This window comes from Oncorhynchus clarkii, chromosome 23 (genome assembly GCF_045791955.1).
Source record: "Oncorhynchus clarkii lewisi isolate Uvic-CL-2024 chromosome 23, UVic_Ocla_1.0, whole genome shotgun sequence".
Taxonomy (NCBI): Eukaryota; Metazoa; Chordata; class Actinopteri; order Salmoniformes; family Salmonidae; genus Oncorhynchus; species Oncorhynchus clarkii.
In genome coordinates, this window is record NC_092169.1 from 6,534,729 (window position 1) to 6,559,385 (window position 24,657).

General features: G+C 42.3%; 1 protein-coding gene across 2 annotated transcripts in view; it reads right to left on the bottom strand.

Moving 5' to 3' along the window:
* The window catches only part of LOC139381826 (extracellular tyrosine-protein kinase PKDCC-like), a 33,989-nt gene extending 12,015 nt beyond the window's left edge, over positions 1-21,974 (bottom strand). Inside the window, exons 1-4 of one of the 2 annotated variants that reach the window (XM_071125628.1) lie at positions 20,881-21,974; positions 11,616-11,738; positions 5,986-6,251; positions 1,505-1,584 (exon numbers count right to left, since the gene is read on the bottom strand). In XM_071125628.1, the coding sequence (XP_070981729.1) occupies positions 1,505-1,584; positions 5,986-6,251; positions 11,616-11,738; positions 20,881-21,681 (1,270 nt within the window). In that variant the 5' untranslated portion in view covers positions 21,682-21,974. The remainder of the gene's footprint in view (positions 1-1,504; positions 1,585-5,985; positions 6,252-11,615; positions 11,739-20,880) is intronic. The other variant, XM_071125629.1, reaches the window with a different exon arrangement.
* Positions 21,975-24,657: the final 2,683 nt, after the last annotated feature.

Sequence of the window (24,657 nt, forward strand, 5' to 3'; positions counted from 1 at the left end):
CATACCCCAGTTCGTACACACACGCACAGATGCACATACACTAACACACAGCCCGCCCACGCGGCTTGCATCTTCACGGCCTGTTGTGTCCCAGTAAAACAGATGTCAAACACCCGGCTGACATACCAGCACTCTGATGAGAAGCCCGATAGGAGGGAGAGGAGTGAGGAAAAGGAAAGAGAGAGCAAAGGGGAAGAATATATATATATGAGAGTGAGAGAGCGAGAGAGCGCCATCTCAGGCATATAACATGGATAACATGGATAGCATGGATACCACAGAGAGAGGGCACCCACACCCACTGGGCACAACCTGGTTGAATCAACGTTGTTTCAACATAATTTCAACAAAATGTGATGACATTGAATCAATGTGGAAAACTGATTGGATTTGCAAAAAGTCATCACCATACAGACATCTCAGGATTTCTTGTCTCTTTTTCACCCGACTTTCAACCTAAATCCAGTGACCGTTTTGTTGATTCACTTCGAATTCAAGTTAGTTGACAACTTAATGAAATGTACACTTACGTTCAAAAGTTTGGGGTCACTTAGAAATGTCCTTGTTTTTTTTAAAAGCACATTTTGTCCATTAAAATAACATTGAAATGATCATAAATACAGTGTAGACATTGTTAATGTTGTAAATGACTATTGTAGATGGAAACGGATGATTCTTTATGGAATATCTACATAGGCGTACAGAGGCCCATTATCAGCAACCATCGCTCCTGTGTTCCAATGGCACATTGTGTTAGCTAATCCAGGTTTATCTTTTTAAATGGCTAATTGATCATTAGAAAACCCTTTTGCAATTATGTTAGCACAGCTGAAAACAGTTGTGCTAATTAAAGAAGAAATAAAACTGGCCTTCTTTAGACTAGTTGAGTATCTGGAGCATCAGATACTACTCCCTTCCTGTGAAGAGAGTAGTACACAGCGTTGTACAAGATCTTCAGGTTCTTGGCAATTTCTCGCATGGAATAGCCTTCATTTCTCAGAACCAAAATAGATTAATGAGTTTCAGAAGAAAATGATTTGTTTCTGGCCATTTTGATCCTGTAATCGAACCCACAAATGCTGATGCTCCAGATACTCAACTAGTCTAATGAAGGCCGCCCAGTTTTATTGCTTCTTTAAATCATCACGTTTTCAGCTGTGCTAACAGAATTGCTAAATTATTTTCGAATGAAAAATAATAAACTTGGATTAGCTAACACAACGTGTCATTGGAACACAGGAGTGATGGTTGCTGATAATGGGCCTATGTACGCCTATGTAGATATTCAAATAAAAATCTGCCATTTCCAGCTACAATAGTCATTTACATAACATTAACAATGTCTACACTGTATTTATGATCATTTTGATGTCATTTACATTGACAAAAATTGTGCTTTTCTTTTAAAAAATAAGGACATTCATAAGTGACCCCAAACTTTTGAACGTTAGTTGATATTTTTAAAAATATGACTTTGAACTGACTGTCCCCAGTGGGCACTCACCTGTGGCGTTGACTATCTTGTCCAGTAGGGGTCTTAGAGTGGGTGGGGCACTGTGAGGCAGCAAGTATGTAAAGAAGAACCTGTAAATTAAAATCAACACCGGAGTTTCAAACACAATAGCTGTATTATTTGGCTTCTGTTCATCTTATTAGTCATAAAGATATTGGTTTGTTTGTGTATAGTTTGTCCTCCGACAAATTAAAGGTAAGTTTCGGTGTTCTTCAAGGTTTAATTCTAGGACCACTGATGTTTTCACTATATATGCTACCTCTTATGATGTCATTTGGAAACACAATGTCAACTTTGACTGCTATGAGGGTGATATACAGCTGTACATTTCGATGAAACATGGTGAAGCCTCAAAATTGCCTACCCTGGGAAGTGGACGATGGATAATTTTCTACTTTTAAACTCGGACAAAACAGAGATGCTAGTTTTAGGTTCCAAGAAATAAAGAGATCTGTTGTCGGATCTGACAATGAATCTCCAAAGTTGTGTAGTCGTCTCAAATAAATCTGTGAAGGACCTCGGTCTTACTCTGGACCTTGATCGGTCTTTTGATTAACATAACACAAATATTTACATTTTTCCGTCTTTGTAACATTTGCAAAAATCAGAAACCTTTTGTCAAAAAAGTATGCAGAAAAGCTATTCCGTTCTTTTGTCAGTTTAAGATTAGACTACTGCAATGCCTTACTCTCTGGCTACCCTGGATAAGGCACAAAATAAACCTCAGCTAGTGCAAAATATGTCTGCTAGAATTTTGACTATAACCCACATGTTTTATTTATTTTGTATTATTCCAGTGCTAGCCACTGGCTCCCTGTTAAAGTCCCCATGCAGTTGTTTTAATTAAATGTTTTAATCATCACTGTATGTCTAATAAATCACTGTGTGTGTTATTTCATTAAAATACTGTAACTCCAAATATACTTATAGCCCTTTCTTTCAGTCAAATGACCTAGTGGCATGGGTGGAATGATATTAATATCTTTCAGAATTCATAAACATAAAAAAGTCAGTGTTTCTTTATATTTCAGTCTTCTGTGATATAGTGTAATATTGGGATGCAATCTCAAAATGTAATACATTTCCACTCTATATCTGACATTTTTATTTTTTAAAGCCCATAACCATGTGTGTGAGGTGTATACTTTTGTTTCAAAGCAGATTTCTTTAAGACTACCAAGTAACACACTGTGTGTGTGACCCTGGTTTAGCCCACTGCAGTAAAAGGTTATCATTTATTTCCCGAGCCTCCTTTTGCCATTGAAATGCTTGGTCTAATCGTGTGCGTGTTGATACAAATGTTAATATATTTACAGACACAGCCCTGATTGGCGAATAGGATCATCCAGACTCTAGAGCAGGGGTCGGCAACAGGCCAAAACCGGCCGCAAGTTGTTTTTTGGGGCCCTCTAAAGTTTTTGTAAATAAAATACTAAAATCACCTGGAATTCAGCTAAAAATGTATTTCATTTAAATCTGTTTACCAAGTATTCCAACGAATAAAAAAAAGAAATACAGTGCCCTCAGTAATTATTGGGACAGTAAGCATTTGTTCTTCTTTTGGCTCTATACTTCAAAACTTTGAATTTGAAATCAAACAATGACTATGAGGTTAAAGTGCAGACTGTCAGCTTACATTTGAGTGAAATTACAGCACTTTTTGTACATAGTCCATCCCCCATTTTAGCGGAACGAATTCACTTGTGTATTAAAGTAATATCAATTTAAGTATTTGGTCCCATATTCATAGCATGCAATAACTACATGACGCTTGTAACTCCAGTGATAGTCAAGACCAATTCAAAACTAAGACCGGAGAAGATCGGGTCTGAGTCAAGACCAAGACCAGGGGGGGGGGGGGGGGGCGACTCAAAAACCAGGACCGGGAGGGGGAAAAGGGTTCCGAGAACGAATCAAGACCAAGACCAGATGCGAGTACAATTCAAGACTATGATTGTAATTTTGCCAAATCACCACCGTAATAAAAGTTCAAAATGTCCAGTATTTCGGTGTTCGATTTTTTGTTGTTGTTGCTATACAGTGAATTATAAGTGAAATAATCATTCTGTAAACAATTGTTGGAAAAATTATCTGTGTCATGCACAAAGTAGACTTCAACTGACCGACTTCAACTGTGTATGTAAACTTCCGACTTCAACTGTATTAATGCTAATTCACTTTATTAGTTGTATTAGTAGTTGTAACAGTAGTTTTTATTAGTAGTTGTTCGAAACGGTTTTATGCCGTTAAAATTAATGTAATTTTTGAAATGACTATTTAGCTGTTATTATAATTATTAGACAGTAGTTGGCATAATATTATTGTTACTAAGTATAGCTTTAGTTTTTTTTCATTTGGACACTTGAAAACGAGATGGTGCATCTCAAGAGATTTCCTCCTGCAAATGTTTTCATAAATAAAATAAATAGGTATGAAATAATTGACATTTTCAAATACAATCTCTTTTGGGCTTAGTTGTGGTCAATTGGCAGTGTACCATCCGCTCTTAAAAAATCGTCCCGCGGCTGAATCTAGTTGCTAACCCCTGCTCTAGATCCTACCCCTCTTACCCCTTCAAAGTAGGAGGATACATATGCAAATAAAAGATGACTGGTCATTGGTCAGAATAATCAGATCAGATTGTGATGTCATGTTGTGGGCCAAAAAATGCCATCCCACCTGAACATACTTTTTTTTCACTAAAAGGGCATTACTGCACTGCCCCGTTACGACTAGGGATGAATTCAAGCCCTTGCTACATACCTACATGGCCCATGGCCTACATGGCCCATCCAAAATTTTGCAGGCCCAAACACTAAAGATTTCTGGCTACACCCCAGCACAGGCCTCCTTTCGAAGCAAGCAGCTGGATCGAGGGCTAACTTGTTCCTAGAAGGCGCATCATGTCATGCCAGCCTTTTTTCGCTATCCTCTACTTGAGTGGGTTGAGTCACTGATGTGATATTCCTGTCCGGTTTGCGCCCCCTCGGGCCCATGCGGTAGGGGAGATCTTCGTGGGCTATACTCAGCCTTGTCTCAGGGTAGTAAGTTAGGTCTGTTGATATCCCTTTGCTATGGGGCTATGCTTTGGCAAAGTGGTGGGGTTATATGTTTCTCCCCTTCCGGGGGTAACTTTGGACGGGGCAACAGTGTCCCCTGATCTCCCGTCTCAGTCCCCAGTATCTGAGCTGCAATAGTCTGTGTCCTATCTGAGTTTGTGTCCTATCTGAGTTTGAGTTTTCTTTACAGAGACAATGGACATTAATCAATATTTCAGTAAAAGTGTTGGTTTTAGCCAGCCGGCTAATTTTCAACAGCCGTCCCTGGGCAGGTTATTGGTATACTGTGTGATCTCAAATTCTCATGTCCTGTCTGGTGTCCTGTGTGATGTTAGGCATGCTCCCTCTAATTCTCCTCTCTCTTTATCTCTATGTCTCCCCTCCTGAAGGCTCTAGTTTTGTCTTATCTTGATTATTGTCCAGTCGTCTGTTGGAATGCAGCAAGGAAAGACCTAGTTAAGCTGCAGCTGGCCCAGAACAGAGCACCACATCTTGCTCTTCATTGTAATCAGAGGGCTGAAATAAATACTATGCATGCCAGTCTCTCTTGGCTAAGAGTTCAGGAGAGACTGACTGCATCACCTTGCTTTTATAAAAAACATTCATGTGTTGAAAATCCCAAATTGCATAGTCAATTTACACACAGCTCTGACACACACACTTACCCCACCAGAAATGCCACCAGGGGACTTTTCACAGTCCCCAAATCCAGAACAAATTCAAGAAAGCGTACAGTATTATATAGAGCCATTATTTCATGGAACTGCGTTCCATCTCATGTTGCTCAAATGAACTGCAAACCTGGTTTAAAAAAACAGATAACACCTCACGGCACAACACCTCTCGCCTATTTGACCTATTTTGTGTGGACCCCAGAAATAGTAGCTGCTGCTTTTGCAACAGCTAATGGGGATACTAATAAAATACCACATACTTCCCGGAAGCATGACTCCTGGCTGTCCCTGTACCAGTCCATCTGGTCGTGTTGCCGATCCAGTTATGCGGCTATGGAACCCTGACCTGTTTCACCGGACGTGCGTTCTCTCTCTCTCTCTCTCTCTCTCTCTCTCTCTCTCTCTCTCTCTCTCTCTCTCTCTCTCTCTCGGCTATGAAAGCCAACTGACATTTACTCCTGAGGCATTGGACTGTTGCATCCTCTATAACCACTGTGGTTATTATTTGACCCCGCTGGTCATCTAAACGTCTTGAAGAACGATCTGGCCTTAATGGCCATGTACTCCTATGACCTCCACCTGGCACAGCCAGAAGAGGACTGGCGACCCCTCGGAGCCTGGTTCCTCTCTAGGTTTCTTTCTAGGTTCTTGCATTACTAAGGTGTTTTCCCTCCCCAGCAGCCTCCACTGAAATAGTTAGATGATCATTTAACATGGCAGAGGTCTTGCTCCTCCTCACCTGTAGGCGTTGTAGAGGTTGCGCTTCTCGTTGATGCCCAAGCAGCGCCCTCTGCTGCAGGGGAGGGTGAAGTTGCGGGCGGGAAACTCCATGACGCAGTCGGAGGGGGAGCAGGGGGCCTCCTCTGTGCTGGCGTCATCCAGGTCTGTGACTTTGAGCTCCCCCGCCACCAGGACAAATTGGCGAGGCCTGAAGTCCAGCAGGGTGACAGAGCCCAGAGGGGAGTGGGCCAGGTAGTGGAGCAGACGCACTAGACTCAGACAGATCTGCAGCAGAGAGAGAGAGAAAGAGTTTGTGAGTGTAATGTTTACTGTTCATCTTATGATTCACTTTTGATTGTTTATTTATTTTCACTTGCTGCGGTCATATAAACATATGTTTCCCATGCCAATAAAGCTCCTTTGGATTTAGTTGAATTGAGAGAGAGGTTGAGGGAATGGTGGCTCCATATCTAAATCTGTTCAGGGTACATGAATCTACTTCTTTGCCAAATGTGGAGCCCTTATCTTAAAACAGTCCAAGTTAGAGTATCCGCCCTGAAATTGTAAGGTTGGAAGGTTTTAGTGTAATTCTGTAGCAGATAAGAGAAATTACAGTGGGGATGAGTCAGTCTGTCATTATTTCCCTGATTCCATCTCTCTATTCCATTGCATTGTTCTCTTTTCCACTGCATTATTCTCTTTGGGGTTGACTGAGAGCAACCCCCCTCCCCCCGCCCCCCATTTCCTCTGTGAACACTCATAAATCCCTGAGAGAACCACATGAGTCTGTGTGTTTGTGTGTGCCCCTCTCCCATTGTGTGTGTCCAGGGGTCGAGGGTAAGGGCTGAAAGGGGCAAGAGAACGCGTGAAAGGGGCAAGAGAACGCGTGAAAGGGGAATAGACACCTATATTATACAGACTATAAACCAAACATCTACGTTCCCAAGAGCAGAGAGGGGAGTGAGACAGAGGGAAAAGAGGAGGAGAGGAGGAGGAGCTGAACAGCTCATTTCTTTTCAAGCGAAACAAAAGCTGTTTTTAATGTACTCTGGATTAAGTGTGAGTGGGAGAGGTGAGACACAGAGCACTCAGGCGTGAGTTAGGGTCTGGAGTCTCTTTCTAACCCTAGTAAAGTAAGAGTAGTGCTGGAGGAATGCAACACTATGTCACACTATGCTTAAATGGGCAATTTGCAGTTGCTACATACATTTTTGGACTTATAAATGAATTGTATGTATATAAAAAGAAACACTGTATAGGCTCAAAACATGGTAAAAACTTTCATGTTGATATCATGGATGGTCGGTCCTTGCATCTATAGTTCTGTCTATGAATTTGGGAGTGGATACATTTCTCCAGCACCATCCCTCAGCTCTCTACCGAAACAGTGGTGAGGAATTAGCGTTCTTGTTTCAACTGCTGATTGCCCCTTTAAATACTGGGTATTTTTTTAATTGATTTGATTGATAGCCATAGGTTTTTTAGAGTACCCCATTCTGTCATTCTATTTGACCATACTGTGTATTGTAAATACTGCAACACAGGTTTGATAGAATGTATCTATAATTTATCATTTCCATAAATGTAAATGAGCCTGACGTGAAGGTTGACAGACAGACTGCTGGGTGGGTGTGGTTAGTGAGGATGAAGGGGTTAAAGGGGATATGGGTGTGTCTGTCTCACTGACAGGGGCTGCAGGCCAGGGCCATCAAAGCCTTTGTCAACGCTCACAGGAAATGGTTACAGACCTAAATGGAGCATTTGAAATTCAGTGGGTTTACAGCGCGCCTCCCCAGAGTCTATTAATGCCTCATACGAATTGCAAATGCTCAGAGAAAAAGCATATTTTTCTTTCATTTCGCACTCCACATTTCAAGGGAAGGATCTTGGGTGACCTGACGCTTATGTTGTGGGGAAACAAAGGAGCAACCAAAAAAACAGCACACACTGATGCTGCATGAACACACACCGCACACACAAGATCCAGAGATAGTAAGTGGTGACACTCCATTGAAATAGTATTATTATATTTAGGTAATAAAAATGTAAAAATAATAATCTCATTGAATTTGTCTAACCTCATGCTCTGTTATTGCATTACGGTAAAATCGAGTTACATAGACAAAACCAAGACATCTTGTTTGAAATGCAATGGTTTCTCTCAAAGCTAGACAAAGTCATTTTTCACTGTGCTTCAGATCCACTGAGTGAACCACAAAGACATTTGCAGAGCCATTCATAGAAAAGCAACTGATTTCTACGTGCAACTTAAAGTTATTTAACCGCTGTTTCTATCAGACTTACAAAAAGGAACAAGCACTAGGAAGGAGTCTTTAAAAGCATGGTCGCTGTTTAAAAGTGGGAATTACTTGCACTAAGCCAGCGTTTCCCAAACTCGGTTCTCGTTTTGTTTTTTTCCCTAACACTACACAGCTGATTCAAATTATCAAAGCTTGATGATTAGTTGATTATTTGAATCAGCTGTGTCCTGAGGACCGAGTTTGGGAAACCCTGCACTAAGTACTGGGTATTGTTCTTTGTGGAAGTACTCACAGGCTTGGAAACCCGTGTGGCTATCATTAAAGGCCCAGGAAATCAAAGTGGAAAGTTATCTCAGTCGATTTATTTACCAGAAGGCTGATGTTCAGTGGTGGTCGGTGCCATTTAAGATGAGGGAGGACGATTTTTGTATTTTTATGAGTATGTACTTATTTATATTAACTACAGCATACTGGATAACTGTCATTCATATTCCATTCAGCCAGCTCAATGTAACATTGATTGGTTTAGGCTACTACATGATACTCAAATTTTCCCTGTACCCATCATAGGAGGTTGAGGGAAAAGTTTGAGTAATCAAGGTAATCAGACAGTGACACATTCAATACCACCTTGCACACTATTTGCTGCATCTAGCTGATCTAGGGTGTGTAATCATTAGTCGGAAAGTTGCAAACAAAGGTTTCTATTGGACAAATTCAGTTATGTTTTCACCGTTTTTTTTCCGTTTTCTTCCATTTAAGAAATGTTTTTCAAAAGACTTCGGCAGAATGAATACACCCCTGATCACCCGCAAACACAGTTCACTTTCATAGAAACCTTTCCAAACCAAACCTTTATACCACATCCAAACAGCATCATCACTTTGATCTTTATATTATCCGTTCTCGCATCTACCCGGTCTCATCTCACCTTTGCTTGTGGACTTCAGTGCACAACACAAAAGCTGTCTGTGACCAGGCAAACAAACCTTTCCAAACCTTCATACCATAACCGCTAACTGCTACACACAGCCTACATCGTTGTCAGCATATTAGGTAACATCGGTCAACATACTAGAACTAACGTGTTCGTAAACCCACTACAACCATGTAGTACAGTGTACAGCAAGCAGTTTAGCAGTTCACCGGCAGGCCCTGGTGGCAAATTAATAAAATCAAATGCTTACCATGACTTGGAAGAGTTCAAGTGTTGGGTATCCATAGCCAGCTAGCTAACATCGCATCCCTCTCTGTTTGAGCTGGGTGTTTGAGTAGGCTAAACTTGCTAGCTGCATTAATTAGCCAAGTAAGTAAAATTGAAAGTGAAAAAACACAAAATAGTTCTCGCTCTCGCTTCTCCGTCATTTTTGAAGAAATTTGTTCATTCAAAACTGTTCTACTATTGTCTTTCTTTCTCTTTGAGTCAACTACCCACCACATGTTATGCACTCCACATTTCAAGGGAAGGCTCTTGGGTGACAAGGGAGGCAGACCTGACGCTTATGTTGTGGGAAAACAACTACTAGTTATCTCCCTCACTGATCAGCTCAAATTCATATTGTTCACACTCGTTCTAACATGGACGAGGGCAGAGAAAGGTGGAGGGCGCCTGCCGTGCGTGCTGGTGTAAGAAACATGTGTCCACAATCCACCTCCCAGTCAGTCGCCCGCTACTCCTCCCCTCTACACAAGAGCGTCCCCCATCTATCCTGGACAAGCAGTATCAGTCAACATGACTATTGACAAAAAAGTGTGCTGCGTTAGGAAAACAGAGATGAACTGCTTTGGCAATGCAAGCTAGCTGTAGCTTTGGCAAAGCAAGCTAGCTGTAGCTTGTGCTTTCAGTACTAGATGCATTGTTTTATCCTTTGATTGGTTGGACAACATGTCAGTTCATGTTGCAAGAGCTCTGATAGGTTGGAGGACGTCCTCCGGCTGTTGTCATAATTACTGTGTAAGTCTATGGAAGTGGGTGAGAACCATGAGCCTCCTAGGTTTTGTAGTCAATGTACCCAGAGGACGGAAACTAGCTGTCCTCAAGCTATACCATGGTCCTACCCCAGAGAGTGCTATGGAGGCTACTGTAGACCTTCATTGCGAAACAGATTGTTTTAGTCAATTATTTGGTGACGTGGATATATTTAGTATAGTTCTATCTAAAAAGGATAACTTTTTTCATGTTTCACAATTTTTATTTTTATTAAATTTACGGAGGAGGATGGTCCTCCCCTTCCTCCTCTGATGAGCCTCCACTGGCTGATGTATTTGGTGTGGTGAACTACACTATGAAGCTCCGTGAGGAAGCTCGGACTTTGGATAAAGGCCGCCTCTCCATGACAAATACAGTTTTGATTAGGGATGAAACAAATGATGCTTTAGGAGGTCATAGACTAGTGTGATGACATGTAGATAGGCTTAGTGTGTAGTGTTATAAATGACAGTGACGGAGCATTCAAGGACGTGTTGAGCTGTGCTTGTGTCAATGGTTACACTGGGAACTCTTTAACTAACTTCCCCATGCCCAATTCCAAACCCACCCCTAGCCCTACCCCCTAGGCACTTGTACAAATCTGAAAGGATTGCATAGATGTAAATGATATGGAAGCTCAAGGCACTTAAGGAAGCCCAAGGCCTATCAGAAGGCATTGTGAAGCTAAATTTGGCAACAATCTTTCCCACCCTGTATTCATCATCACAAAACGTTTGTGTTGAAGGATCTCTCAGTAGAAGAGCTGACTGTCTCAGTGAATCTCCTCCAGTCTTGCCTGTGAGGAAAGGAAGAAAGAGAGAAAGGAAGAGAAGAGAGGAGGGGATAGAGAGAAGAGAGGAAGAGAGCACTTGCTGGTGATTTCATGCACCGAAGCTCTTTCATCCTCTGTGTGGCAAGCGGGTGGACCCTCCCCCGGCCACATGAAGCAATAGGAAATAATTAGAGCGCGGCTCTGTGGCGATAGTGATCGGCAGACCCGGCCCGGGGGCCCCAGCGGCACACAGGTCCATGTTGCCCAGCTAGTGAGGCAGGAAACTGAGTAGGAGAAGGGCCCTGGCTCTGGAAATACCATCCGCTATACCAGTAGTGTCCCTATAAACCAGGTTAACCAAGCCCATGTTTCAGCCAATTCGCTCTACATTCTGAGTCAGCCTGCAATGGGTTTGAGTCACAGGCCTTAGTATCTACTTACGCATGTGACCTACCCTCAGTCCCTCAGTAACACCTACCAGAATTCAGCCTATTCTGTTGACTCATACATGTGGCACTCTGTTCAGTGAGAGAGGGGATATCACAAGACGTTGACAAGATAATGATCATGTCAATATAGCATTTGATTAAAACCTTGTTTTAAGTGAGTGCTTAAGTGAAATGTGTGTGTTGTCCGCTAACACTCACCCTGAAGCGTTCCTCCCAGGAGGTCTGCAGTAGTTGGATCATCTCCAGAGGACTTCCCAGCTCTGTGATGGCTGTCACCGTGTCCTGGATGTCATTTCTGTCTTGGTAGCAGTAGCCGTACAACTGGAGAGGACACCGAGAAACACTAGTTCTTCATCTATACACACACGATATATACACTGAGCGTACAAAACATTAGGAACACCTTTTTAATATTGAGTTGCACGCCCTTTTGTCTTCAGAACAGCCTCAGTTAGTCAGGTCATGGACTCTACAAGGTATCGAAAGCGTTCCACAGGGATGCTGGCCCATGTTGACTCCAATGCTTTCCACAGTTGTGTCAAGTTGGCTGGATGTCCTTTGGGTGGTGGACCATTCTTGATACACACGGGGAAACTGTTGAGCGTGAAGAACCCAGCAGTGTTTCAGTTCTTGACACACTCAAACCGGTGCACCTGGCACCTACTACCATACCCCGTTCAAAAGCACTTAAATCTTTTTTCTTGCCCATTCACCCTCTGAATGGCACAAATACACAACCCATGTCTCAAGGCTTAAAAATCCTTTAACCTGTTTCCTCCCCTGACATCAATACGGGATCATAGCTTTCACCGGGATTCACCAGATCAGTCTATGTCATCATGAAAAGAGAAGGTGTTCCTAATGTTTTGTACACTCCGTGTAAACCTGAGCCGTCAGTGACAAACAATCTCATTCAGAAGATTGAATTACTGTATGTCGGTTGCATGCATTCTGATGTTTTTAAAATGAAAACCCAATGAGACATGTGAGAGCTTTGGCACTCATTAATGTTTCTTTTGGTCGATTGAAGTAGTTTTTACTCTCCTCTTTCTTGCTATGGTAAGTGCCTCCTAGAGATGCCGGCCCTTTGCTTGCATAAACATTTGTGTAAGATAATTTGTGCCAGAAGAACTGGTTAAAATAAGTGGGCATGAAATTCAATCTAAAAGCATAACAACCAATACGGCTGTCAACCATACCATCGGGGAAAACACTGACTATGCAAAACAGAGGTGTCATTGCATGTTGTTTATTGGTTAATAAAAGGCTTTTACAAGTGAATGATGTGAGAATGTAGCGTTGTCTGAGAGTAAAGTAGTGGAGGCTTCATACTCTCTGAGGGTGACTACTGCGTGTTAGCAGTTTGGGTGTGCCTGTGAAGAGCGACGCAGAGACATTTTATAGCGGTGCTGTGTGATGGGAAATGTGAGGTGACCAGTGGGTGCCAACCTTGTGGGAGGAGAGGAGGGGCTTGTGGGCAAGGCTGGCAGAGTGGCCCCTCATCCCACCACTGGGTGCAGCATGACAAACACTTGAAGAAGACTGCACTTATAGAGCTTAAATCAGCCCCTTTTCCTTGTGCAGTGAGAAAAGCATGTATGAATTGAGTTCAGTTAAGGTTAAGTTTTCGAGTGTTGTAGAGTCTCTTTATTTCTCTCTGTAGAAAAAAAATGTTCTGTTGAGTATGTGAATCTAAAGTGCATTTTTGCAGCAAAAGAAGAATGGTGTTTTTTTTATACTGCCATCAATGCAGGACTAACACCTTTTTTTTGTCTGTGTGTGTGTGTGTGTGTGTGTGTGTGTGTGTGTGTGTGTGTGTGTGTGTGTGTGTGTGTGTGTGTGTGTGTGTGTGTGTGTGTGTGTGTGTGTGTGTGTGTGTGTGTGTGAGTGTGCTTGCGTGCGTGTGAGATTGCCCTTGGCAATGCCAGAGAAGCTTTCCCAGGGGTTGGAGTGTACGGAAAGTTTTGTTATCTGAGATTGAATTCACAGTAATGACTATTATCAGCACACGCCATCTCCAGGCTGTGTGTACTGTATGCACCACGTCTGCAGCCAGTGCTGGAGTTGTTGGTATTGTGGGCAGCGGAGGCATTCTTGTGCGAACACGACCGCATCAGGGCAGTGTTTTCCCTCCATGTCAGACTAGACTCATTGGCAGCTAAGGCTGCCCAGAGTGAGATAGCAGCTGTACGCATGCTGGGGCAGTGTTTGTGTTTGCTTTGAATCTGGTGCCATTTTGTCTGACTGAGGTTCAGAGGTCACTCACCTCGGTCGTTTGATAATGTCTTTTTACTGAGAAAGGCATGACCTCATTGAAGCGTTTCAGAGAAATATCAAATCTGTGCAAATGTATTTATATATTTCTGCAACGGGATTCTGAACGGTTCGGTTGTGAGTGCTGTTCTGAGTTCAGAATATATTCTGCTGTTGTGAGTTCAGGTCTTGATGTGTCTCTGTTTCCTCTGTACATAGAGGTTTATCTAAGTTGCATCTTTGGATGGGTGTATATAGAGCATGAGAGAGCGAGGCCTTAGTGAAAAGGCTGAGAAAATCTGAGGTGAGGTAAGTGTGAAAAGGCAGGCACGTTAGGAGCCAAGACTATTAGGCCAACCTCCTGGCAGTTCACCACTTTCCCGGCCAGAGGCAGGAGTGAGTCAGCATGCCATAGCACAGCAAGGCCTCACCGGGAACAGAGAGGGGGGCCAAGGGCCAGGGCCACAAACACACACCAGCCCAGGGACCAGTCACACTCACACAGGCCAAACCCCCACTGGCCAGTTGGCTGTACACACAAGAAGTGAGTTGAAGGAAGGTTGGAAGGTCTCTCTGTTCTTACTAAACTAAATGTAGGGTAGCGGGAATGTGCATTTCAACTGAGACCGGTTAATAATGCTGAGAGTTGAAGATGGACAAAGAGAATGAATCCATGCAGGTTCTGCTTGAGGTGAGGCCGGGTAACCAGGGTAGCGGTCAGAGTGAGACGGGTCTAGCAGCCAAGAGGGGGGTGCTGCTGCTGGAACGGCTGCTCGAGTAGCAGATGAAATAGTCGAGAACATATGCTATGCGCGTCATAATATGCTCCACAAAAGCATTTCTGTGTGGGACATTATTAATGTGTAAATAAACGCCGGGGTCGGCAGGGCAGTTAACCCAGTCACCACACGCTCTTAACGAAGGCCTCCTGGCCCCCGATCAAACCGGCCCCGGGGCGGACATGTTTGTCCAGAGATGAAATCCCCAGCATCTGCCAGAGCCCAGAGCACACTGCTGCTCTTCTGTTGGACAGGGTCACTGCAGGACTGAGTGTCAGTCAAACAAGAACACCTCTATCATACCAACCGGATTCTCTCTGGATCTCTGCTACGGACTGGGTGGGGACTTACTGTAAAGCCCAGTACAAAATGTAGAGCTTTTCATTTCACTCACAAATCAGGTAATAAGTAACATACTTTGAACTATTATTCATGAACTTGTATGAAATGCATGTTTGAAGTCTATCCATGTGCAGCGTAGGGGTTTAACTTAGTGCTCGCATGCATGCGTGCATGCATGTTTATCCTTGTGGGGACCAGAAGTACTCACGAAGATAGTAAAACAAGGGGACATTTTGCCGTTCCCCAAAAGGAAAAAGGCTATTTTCGGCATAGGGGTTAGGTTTACAGTTACAATTAAGGTTAGGGTTAAAATTAGGGTTAGTTTAGGGATTTAGGGTTAAGGTTAGGGTTCATGTTAGGGTTAGGTTAAGGGGTTAGGGTTAGGTTTAAGGAAAATAGGATTTTGAATTGGAATCAATTGTTTAGTCCCCACAAGGAGTGTTAGAATTAGAATAAGAGTTTGGTAGCAGCAGTTGTTTGGTAGCAGCAGTTGTTTGGTAGCAGCAGTTGTTTGGTAGCAGCAGTTGTGTGTGTGTGTGTGTGTGTGTGTGTGTGTGTGTGTGTGTGTGTGTGTGTGTGTGTGCGTGTGCGTGTGTGTGTGTGTGTGTGTGTGTGTGTATCGAATGACATTAATGGTTGGATTTGGTATGCCTTGTTTTAATCAGAGACTTGGACCAAGTGCAACTGGCAGAAAACCCTCTGTCATTTTCCTTTTCCATGTGAATTGATCCTAGTACATTAGATGGACTTGATACTCATAATGCATTAAATAGAGGAGGGTGAAATTGTTAAAACCGTAAGTTTGGGTGCATAAAGGGGCTTAAACGTTTTGAGTTTCGATGATTACACACTCCGTTTATTACATCTTTCCCCTTATATAATTTGCATGACTTCATAGGGTTGAAAACAAAGTCTGGAAGCGAGCGTTCTGGAAGAAAATATGTATGACTGCTAACTTAGTACTTTTTGGATGACTGTAAAAATCTACCGAATTATTATTTTTTTTTTTGAATTTGGTGCCTTACATCCTCACCGAAAAGGGGGAGGAAGCATATAGAAACATAAAAAAGTTTGTTGAGTAAGAACTCTCATCGACTTGTTTTCTCCAACCGCTCAGTAAAAATAAACAACATTTAAAAAACGGTGTCGTAGGAGAGGGCTGCACAACAAGGTGTTTTGCAGAAAGAATTCACTCCCAATACTCTGGAGTGACATTCACCTTATTATTTCCTCCTTAAACACATCACAGGGTTTGTCAAACCAATACCTGACCTTCAGACTACCAGTTAACAGGAGCTGAGCATGTTCTCAGAGTGAAATAAAGGGGAGAAGTTACAGAGCTTCAACTAATGCAAATGATGTGGGAGACTCGCTGGCCATGTCAAATAATGTTTCACACCAATGTTACTTCATCCGATCAAATTATTGTTCACATTTCTCTTTTAAAACTGGGGGGACTTTTTTGGATGTTCTATGAGCACATGCACAACAGCCCATATTCAACTTCAAAACTGTGCTTTCCTTGACTTTCTTTATCTGTTACTTAAGAAGTGATGACGTGCATGTATTGTATATTCTGGGAAGGTTTCAGAGCAAGAAGACAAGCAGAAATGTCCTATGTTTATGTGGTGATGGTCTGGGGTTCTGGGGGTCATGAGGGCACCCTGCTCTCCATGTAGAGTGTGGGGGCTGCAGGGCTGCTGAGCCCCAACATACCCTAGGGGTTGATCAGAAACAGGGCTGAGGGCTTAGCGAGGCAGAGCAGGCCCAGGACAACAGTTCTCTGGCGTTCTCTTTTTCCCCCAGCTTCCTTCCCATGGAAGTCGGAGGTTAAAGTGTTAACCCCGGGCTTAATTGCAACTCTGTCTCCAGTCCACTCATCCTCAAACTGACCCCAAGGCCCACAGACACCCAGCTTTCACATTAACACAACCTGGTTACTGATTCCCCAACTAACGGAGGAGATCTACTGAGCAGGCCCTGGGGGAGAGAGGGAGAGGCTGACAGGCTTGTGTAAACATAATCCAGCTACACAGCCAGAAACCCTGCAGCAGCCCCGAGGTCCCACCACTCTCAGATCATTTGTATCCACCACGTATACTTTCGCTGACAGGTAGCCCTTACATTCATGTCATTAAGTAGACACTCTTATCCAGAGGGAATGCATACATTTTCATCGTTTAAAAAAAATATATATTCCATACTGGTCCCCCATGGGGACTCGACCCACAACTCTGGTGTTGCAAGCGCCACGCTCTACCAACTGAGCCACACGGGCCCTCCTCCCCTCATTCCCTCCGTCCCGCACACCCCTCAGTCCGGGCAGGCAAGTAGCCCCCTCTTGTTATCTCCCTCACTGATCAGCTCAAATTCATATTGTTCACACTCGTTCTAACATGGACGAGGGCAGAGAAAGGTGGAGGGTGCCTGCCGTGCGTGCTGGTGTAAGAAACATGTGTCCACAATCCACCTCCCAGTCAGTCGCCCGCTACTCCTCCCCTCTACACAGGAGCGTCCCCCATCTATCCCGGACAAGCAGTATCAGTCAACATGACTATTGACACCAAAAGTGTGCTGAGTTAGGAGAACAGAGATGAACTGCTTTGGTTTCTACCTCTGATCCCACTCTCTCCAGTGAGAGAGCATTGAGCCTCTGTCTCCTCCTCTCATACTGAGGACTGGCCAGAGGCAGACACTAACCAGACAGTGTGCTGTAGACTGTTTTGCTCAGACAGAGCCAGACTTCATTACTCTAACAGGATATATTGGATCAGCAGAGCTGGACATTAAATACTCTTTGGGATACTAAACATACAAAAACGTTTACTTGCAATCAACCAGTTGTTTAGTTTGCACCATTTTTTTTTGTAAATGATGCATTGATGTCAATGGGAGATTTACGTGAAAAATATTGTTATACATACAGATCTCAAGTTATGATTCTAGTAAGTCAAATCAATATCAACCTAAGCCAGCTAAAATAAACATTTGTTTTAGTAATGGAGATATTGCTCTAATTCAGTCTTAAAGTTAATACATGATTTATTCCAGTGATTTATTCTTTCTACGCTAGTGGAGCATGCCAGTTAACTTTACCCTAGAAGTCATTCAGGCATTTTTCCTGGTGCACAAAAAAAGTGCATGTATTAGCCTTAAGGCCAGTGTGCTCATGTTCATAGAGGAATGAAAAGGAAATAATATTTTCCCTATGATTAGAGAGAGAAATTCCATACCATTTCCAGTTTATGTTGACATTTTCTAAAGCAATTCCTGTAATCCCTCAATGTAGCTTCCATGCCAGAAAATGAATTTTGTTATTTATGTTTATCCTGAAATAAATCATCTTGGTATTATTCGCTTATGACAACGATGATAGAGTGGGATAGCCAAAGTGCACTTTCCAGTCACACAAATGCTAGAATGTACGTGTGTGTACGCCTGTGTATGTACGTGTGTGTGTGTGTGCGTGTGCGTGTGCGTGTGCGTGTGCGTGTGTGTGTGTGTGTGTGTGTGTGTGTGTGTGTATTACACTGTGATAGCCAGAAAAGTCTGAGTGGACACACAAACCAAGACTCCAGTACTACTTTTAAATGTACACAAATAAACTGTATTACAGTCAATGTTAATGTAAGTCTGTACCTATCACAACACGGACTAGTAAGTGTGCGATGAGAGATGGGCAGCTACTATATTGGGCTCTACCCCCCCCCCCCCCCACTCCGCAACGGAACTTCTATAACAAAAATAACTTCCTATTGATGAATAAACCAAGTAAAACATTAAATACAGTCCAGATGTATCAACATGCTGTAGTGACATGTCGTCCCTCTGTTCGGTGCGGTTGTCAAAAAAGAATGCCTGGTTATAACTTGGACATCCAGTTTTGAGGAGAGTTTTGATATGAGTTAATACTGTGAAATACCTCAATTATTGAATGTAAGTCAATTGAAAGACACCCAGTTAGTTATAAGTCAAAGATTGAAATAAGTTACCAAAAAAAAGTGGCAAAGGCCTAACTCCCCATAGCCTTACTAATGAGGCCTAACTCCCCATAGCCTTACTAATGTCTAAAAATGTCAAGAAAAAAATGAATGTTTTACGTACATTGGTTTTATATGTTAATGTTTGTAGGTTAATGTTAATAGGTTAATGTGGGTTTAACATTGTTTGACAATAATATGTGCTTTACAATAATTCACATTTTATAAGGGTGTGATATTGTTTTATTGTTTGCAATTTAAATCTCGATAAGAATGTACACTCCCTCTAAAGCTTCATACAGGGTAAATAACTTGATTACGGGTCAGATATTCACCTATATCCTAGGCTAGGGTATCATTCTTCAAATGTTTCTACATTCACCATGCAAACAAAAAGATCAAGTCTGATAGAAGTGACTCAAAATAGGTATGACACATTTAGTTTAAATAGATAACTTCCAGTTCGACTGTGCTAACAAAATACTTATGTATAGCAATTCTGATCAAAAGATCACAAACGTATAATATTGTCCAGAAAATTATTTTAGAGAGCATAATTGATTACATGTATTGTATTTTAATAAATGTTCTGTATAGACTATTTGGCTACTGTCTTGGTTCTGTTGTACCATCCGATAAAACAGTAGGTCTATCTTGAAAACGTGCCACTTTTTACTTGGTTAAAGTGCAACTAGTGTTTTACCTTAAATTAGCCGAACTACTTTTTTATTAAGTTATAATAACTAGCCTACACTTGAATTAAAAAACAAAACGGCACGTTTTCCACTGGTTTGATGACTACTTATCTATCTATCCAGCAATAGTTGCGATCAAAGAATGAAATGCCCTCGACAATATCGTTTGGATTGCTGTTGTTTGGATATTGTAATTGGGCCTCATGCGGTACACATTACAGTAAAGCACAGACTTAGGCCTATATGCTGTAGCCTATAAATGCCAATGTAACCAGTACCTCAAGGCCATATATTTTCTCAAACAGTAGCCTAACATGTGAAACATTAGAATAACATTCTTCAAATATTGGCCCTATATCGGACAATGTGAGATGCTTGAGTATAGGCGTGCAACTGTTCTTGTGCATACATCTAGGGATACGTGTACAGGCATCACTATTTGTAGACCTACATTGTAGGCCTATGTGGATTATACATGCTTTATTAGTGTGGATATTGATAAGGCTATTTGGCCTAGGCTACTTATCTCCGTCTGAATTGTAAAATCGTCCTTTACGCATGCATGCACTTATATTGGTGATGTTATAGACAAGCTGCTTAAAGACGCGCTGTTAATATAACGTAATAAAAAGGCCTTCTTAATTTTTTTTTACACAAATGTATTACGATTTACCCGCGTATCGGTAGGCTACGCCACAGATCTGGTGTAAATGCAAATAAAATACAAGGTAATATGCGGCAGAGCCTCGGGCGTCTCACCACTCACCGGCTTGTGTACCATGCAGATCCAGCAAACCGCTGAACGGCTTAAAATCGACAGGATAACAATGAAGCGATGGCGCTCATTCAACTCTAAACTATTAATCAGCCACTAAACGGACAACACATCCACCAAATAGCACTATTAATAATAGGCCAACCATGCACTTATTTCATGTTGCCTATTTTGTTTTCACTGCACACTGGAATGATTTCTCAAGTAAACTCGTGGAAGTGGAATACACACCAATTTCCAAAGTGTTCAACCCATGTGTCACTTTTGACACGCCGAGAGGCTTAATGTAACGTTTCACACCTATGGCTATTCAGTCATTAGGGAAAGAATTATTCATGGTTTGGCTGTTGGTATAAGACAAAATGGCAATTAACTAACTTCGATACTGCGTAAAGAGCACAAATTTGAAGTCAAACTTAAATGATTTATAGGGCACTGCTACAAGTTATAACGAAATTAATGGATTTCAGATAAAAATCCTTTAGGCAATAGGCAACAAAAACAAAGATATACTACATCTTAAATAGGTCTGTGTGTGATACTAGGCCTATGGCTAAATAAATAATTGTGCAACAGAAATGGCTAAAAGACACCGATCAGTAAGGTATGAATGTGTTAGCTAGCCTAGATATAGATTACCTTCAGAATGTTGGGGTGCTGTAGCCTTTCCATCAGCGTCATTTCTTTCACTATTTTGAAGGACGCCAGTCTGTAGCAGTCTCCAGGTGAACCATATTTCTTTACGCAATTTTCCATATCGTGTCCCCCGAAATCCACCGATTTCAGAGCCACCGACAAGCTGTTGTTGAGAGACGCCTTGTAGACAGCCTTTGTGTAGCCTGAGCCGAGGTACTGAACATTGGTCACGTTGTCTATGCTGCTGCAGCCAAGCATCGGAGTACGGTTAACGCTGCTCAAAGTCATAGTGAAATCTTTCCGTGATGCTGTGGGCATGTATATGGAAGGTGAAAGTCGATTTTGAAAATGCGTCTGTCGGTTTTCGGTTCGCTCAATTACTTTGATATGGTCCCAATTGTCCCCTGGCTCTGAATCCATGAGCCTCCGTCTCTCCAGCTGGCGGACTGGGTCTCCGGTGCCAGACCCATGCGCTTGGCGCTGACGGTACCGCACAACCTCATCGAATCTTTCTCGTATCTGCAGCAGAAGGTCCTGATGATGCCTGCTTCCTACGGCAGGTTTACTATTGGACTCGGCCACAGCTTCAGTGACTGACTCGCCGATTTGAAGCTGCGAATCGCCTGTAACCTGCTGCTGTTTTTCGTGGTAGTACCGATGTACTCTATGGTCATGGTTCTGATGGTGCTCAAACCCTGGTATATACAGCAAATTCATCAGTGTACCAAGGAAGAAGGCAAGACAGAAACCTGCCGCAACCACTATCCTTCTGCGCTTCATTGTGATTAATTTTATTAATACCATTAAAATATGTCTGTTTTCGCCTCCAGCCCCCGCCTAGCAGTCTACCACCTCTGTAGCCTTGCCCGGAGTCCACCGTTCTATCGTGCGCGTCAGAACTTATTGGTATACTGATGCCTCGAACGATGCCGAATGCGCTATGATCACGTCTTCATCTTGATTATGATTTATGCAGCCAAGCAGGTTGAAGATCCTCCCCATATAAGGTTGATCATGGTGATACACTTGCCTTCACAGACTGCAAAGCCCACCACTTATGTAGCCTATGCGCGCATCAGGCAGGGGTCCTCTCTCGTAGCCTACTAGAAGCCCCCTGAGCGACTGAACAACCGTGACGCCACTGTGATTGACAGCATACGTATATCATGCAGCTGTGAGCACTGTAGTTCTCCAGGCAGTGCGTTTTCATTAGGGTACGTCTTACATAGAATATTTTACAACCACACTACCCATGGTGCAATGTGAAAAATCCATACACTGGACACTGAGTTCCAACAAACCAGCAGCTGTGGGGCGGTGTTTGAGGGTTCTTCGAAATGCCTTTTCGAGTAATGGCACGCGCAAAAGCTGACCACTGAAGCGAGTGATGAAAGCGCATTAGTTGATTGATGGACATTAATAATAATATCTAGTATTGCTCTTGATGGATGAATCTTATTTAAATCACCATTTTGAATGACTAGGCTTATATGTGTTTTAAATATAGACTTAATTTAATGGTTTGCGAAATCCTTTCTAATAGGGGCCTACGCCTCAGCAAAAGAAAATGGGATGCCTAGTCAGTTGTACAACTGAACGCATTGAACGGAAATGTGTCTTCCGCATTTGACCTAAACCCTCAATCAGAGCGGTGCAGGGGGTTGTCTTAATCGACATTCACGTCATCGGCGCCCAGTGGGTTAACTGCCTTGCTCGGGGGGGAAACGCCAGGTTTTTACATTGTAAACTCCTGGATTCGATCCAGCAACCTTTCGGTTACTGGACCAACGCTCCTACCTGCCAGACTACCTGGTCACTCCTTAATATAAGCCAATTGGTTATGTCATCCATATTATAAATTGGTACCTATCTCTTAGATGTTATTCTGATGGTCTATTGTTGCACAACATGACAAGTAGGCAAGTTGAAATGTTTTCAATGAATAATGAGCATTGCCTTTAGAAGAGACAACAAACATTTTGAGCACAATGCTTTTCAGCAAGTATTGCATTTAGCTAACACTTTTTGATTGCTTTAAATCTACAACCTCGGTTTTAAATTGATAGAGAAGTTCAGACTCCTTGCAGGATGGAGTTATGCGAGCCCCTCTGTTACTTGGAAAGAAATGTGTATAATTATGTCTCTGGGGTCTGAGAAGTAAAACTAAATTAAAAGCAGACATTACAAAAAAAAAGCTGTATAAATAATCAAATAATAGGCTCCAATAAGGCTTTGTTCAACTCGGCTGAGATAAGCATTCCTCGAATGGAATCTCATGTTAGCCAGCACCCCCGCCTTCCTAAATAAATCCCGTGGTGTTTGTCTACTGTAAATACACTGTAGCAGTGCCAGCGACGTTTAAAAAAAAATGAGCCACGACCCCTTTTCAGTGGGCCCAAACAGAGAGTTCACGCAGAGGTCTCGCTCTCTATTGTGGTAAACAATGACGAACTTTAAAATAATGCCCTCGTTTTTTAAAATTGGATTACTTTAATGACAAATTAGTTATTTCTGGTGTTGCAGAGGCGAGACGGAGCGGCCTCTATGGCTTCGTTAGGCCAAAAAAATCGTCAGGATGACGCGGCGAGACCAGTCTAAACCCTGCTGGGTCTCCGGATAGTGTAGACCTGAATGCTAGTGACACGTCTATCCATCAAACCCACATTACCATGCTGTTAGCAACTAATTAACACATACAATCAACCTGGAAACTGAACAAACAAAGCGGAGACAGCGGGGCGCAACCGCATGAGGTGGGGGTAGGGGGGCTTATAGCTTTGGTTAATATATATTAGTCTCGGTTTTAAAAAGGTCAGAGTAGTGTAAAAATTATTATATTACATACTATTATATTATACTATATTAGCCTACATTATATATTAGGAACCATTGGGCCTTTTTGACAGATTGGTAAAGATAATTTTGGATGAAACTGCAGTGGAGCTGAAGCGTTATAGTAACTATACCTCATTATAGTAACTATACCTATACCACTGTATCCCACACCAAATTGTTTAGTGTAAGGAGCTGTTCTTATCACTTTAAGACTGTTTTATGTCTAAAAGTGGCATGGCTGTAGAAAAGAGTTGCTTAGGAGGATGATAATTATACATTCTGACAATAAAAGTGATTTATAATAATAATAATAATAATTAAATAATTAACTATTTGTGTATTTGACGTTTCTCTTTCTTTACTATTACACACAGTGATTGCATTCAATCATTGTTATCTGGTAATATAAATGGCTCATTAGAGAATGATTGGTTACACTTATCTAGGCCTATTTAGCAAAGTCCTCCTTACATTATGATGTAAATGATAATTTTTTAATTGAACCTTTATTTAACTAGGCAAGTCATTCTTATTTACAATGACGGCCTACCCCGACCAGACCTGGACGACGACGCTGGGCCAATTGTGCGCCGCCAGGGGACTCCCAATCACGGGTGGATGTGATACATCCTGGATTCGAACCAGAGACTGTAGTGACCCCTCTTGCACTAAGATGCAGTGCCTTAGTAAATACATATTAGTTAATATTTAGGCCTATTTTTGCAGCCCAAGTGTCAACAAGTTTTGACTTGTGCAAGATAGCCTAATCACCATAACGCACTGACACAAAACGTTTACAATTCTTTCATTGACTGGATTTTTGAGTAGCAGGAGTGATGTGTAAGGAAATTGTATTTTCCTCATGAGTGGTGCAGTTTTTGCTGTAGTATTTCCGATTCCTTACTACAAGGGTGGAGAGGTCATTTATTTGTATGGCCTAGTTAG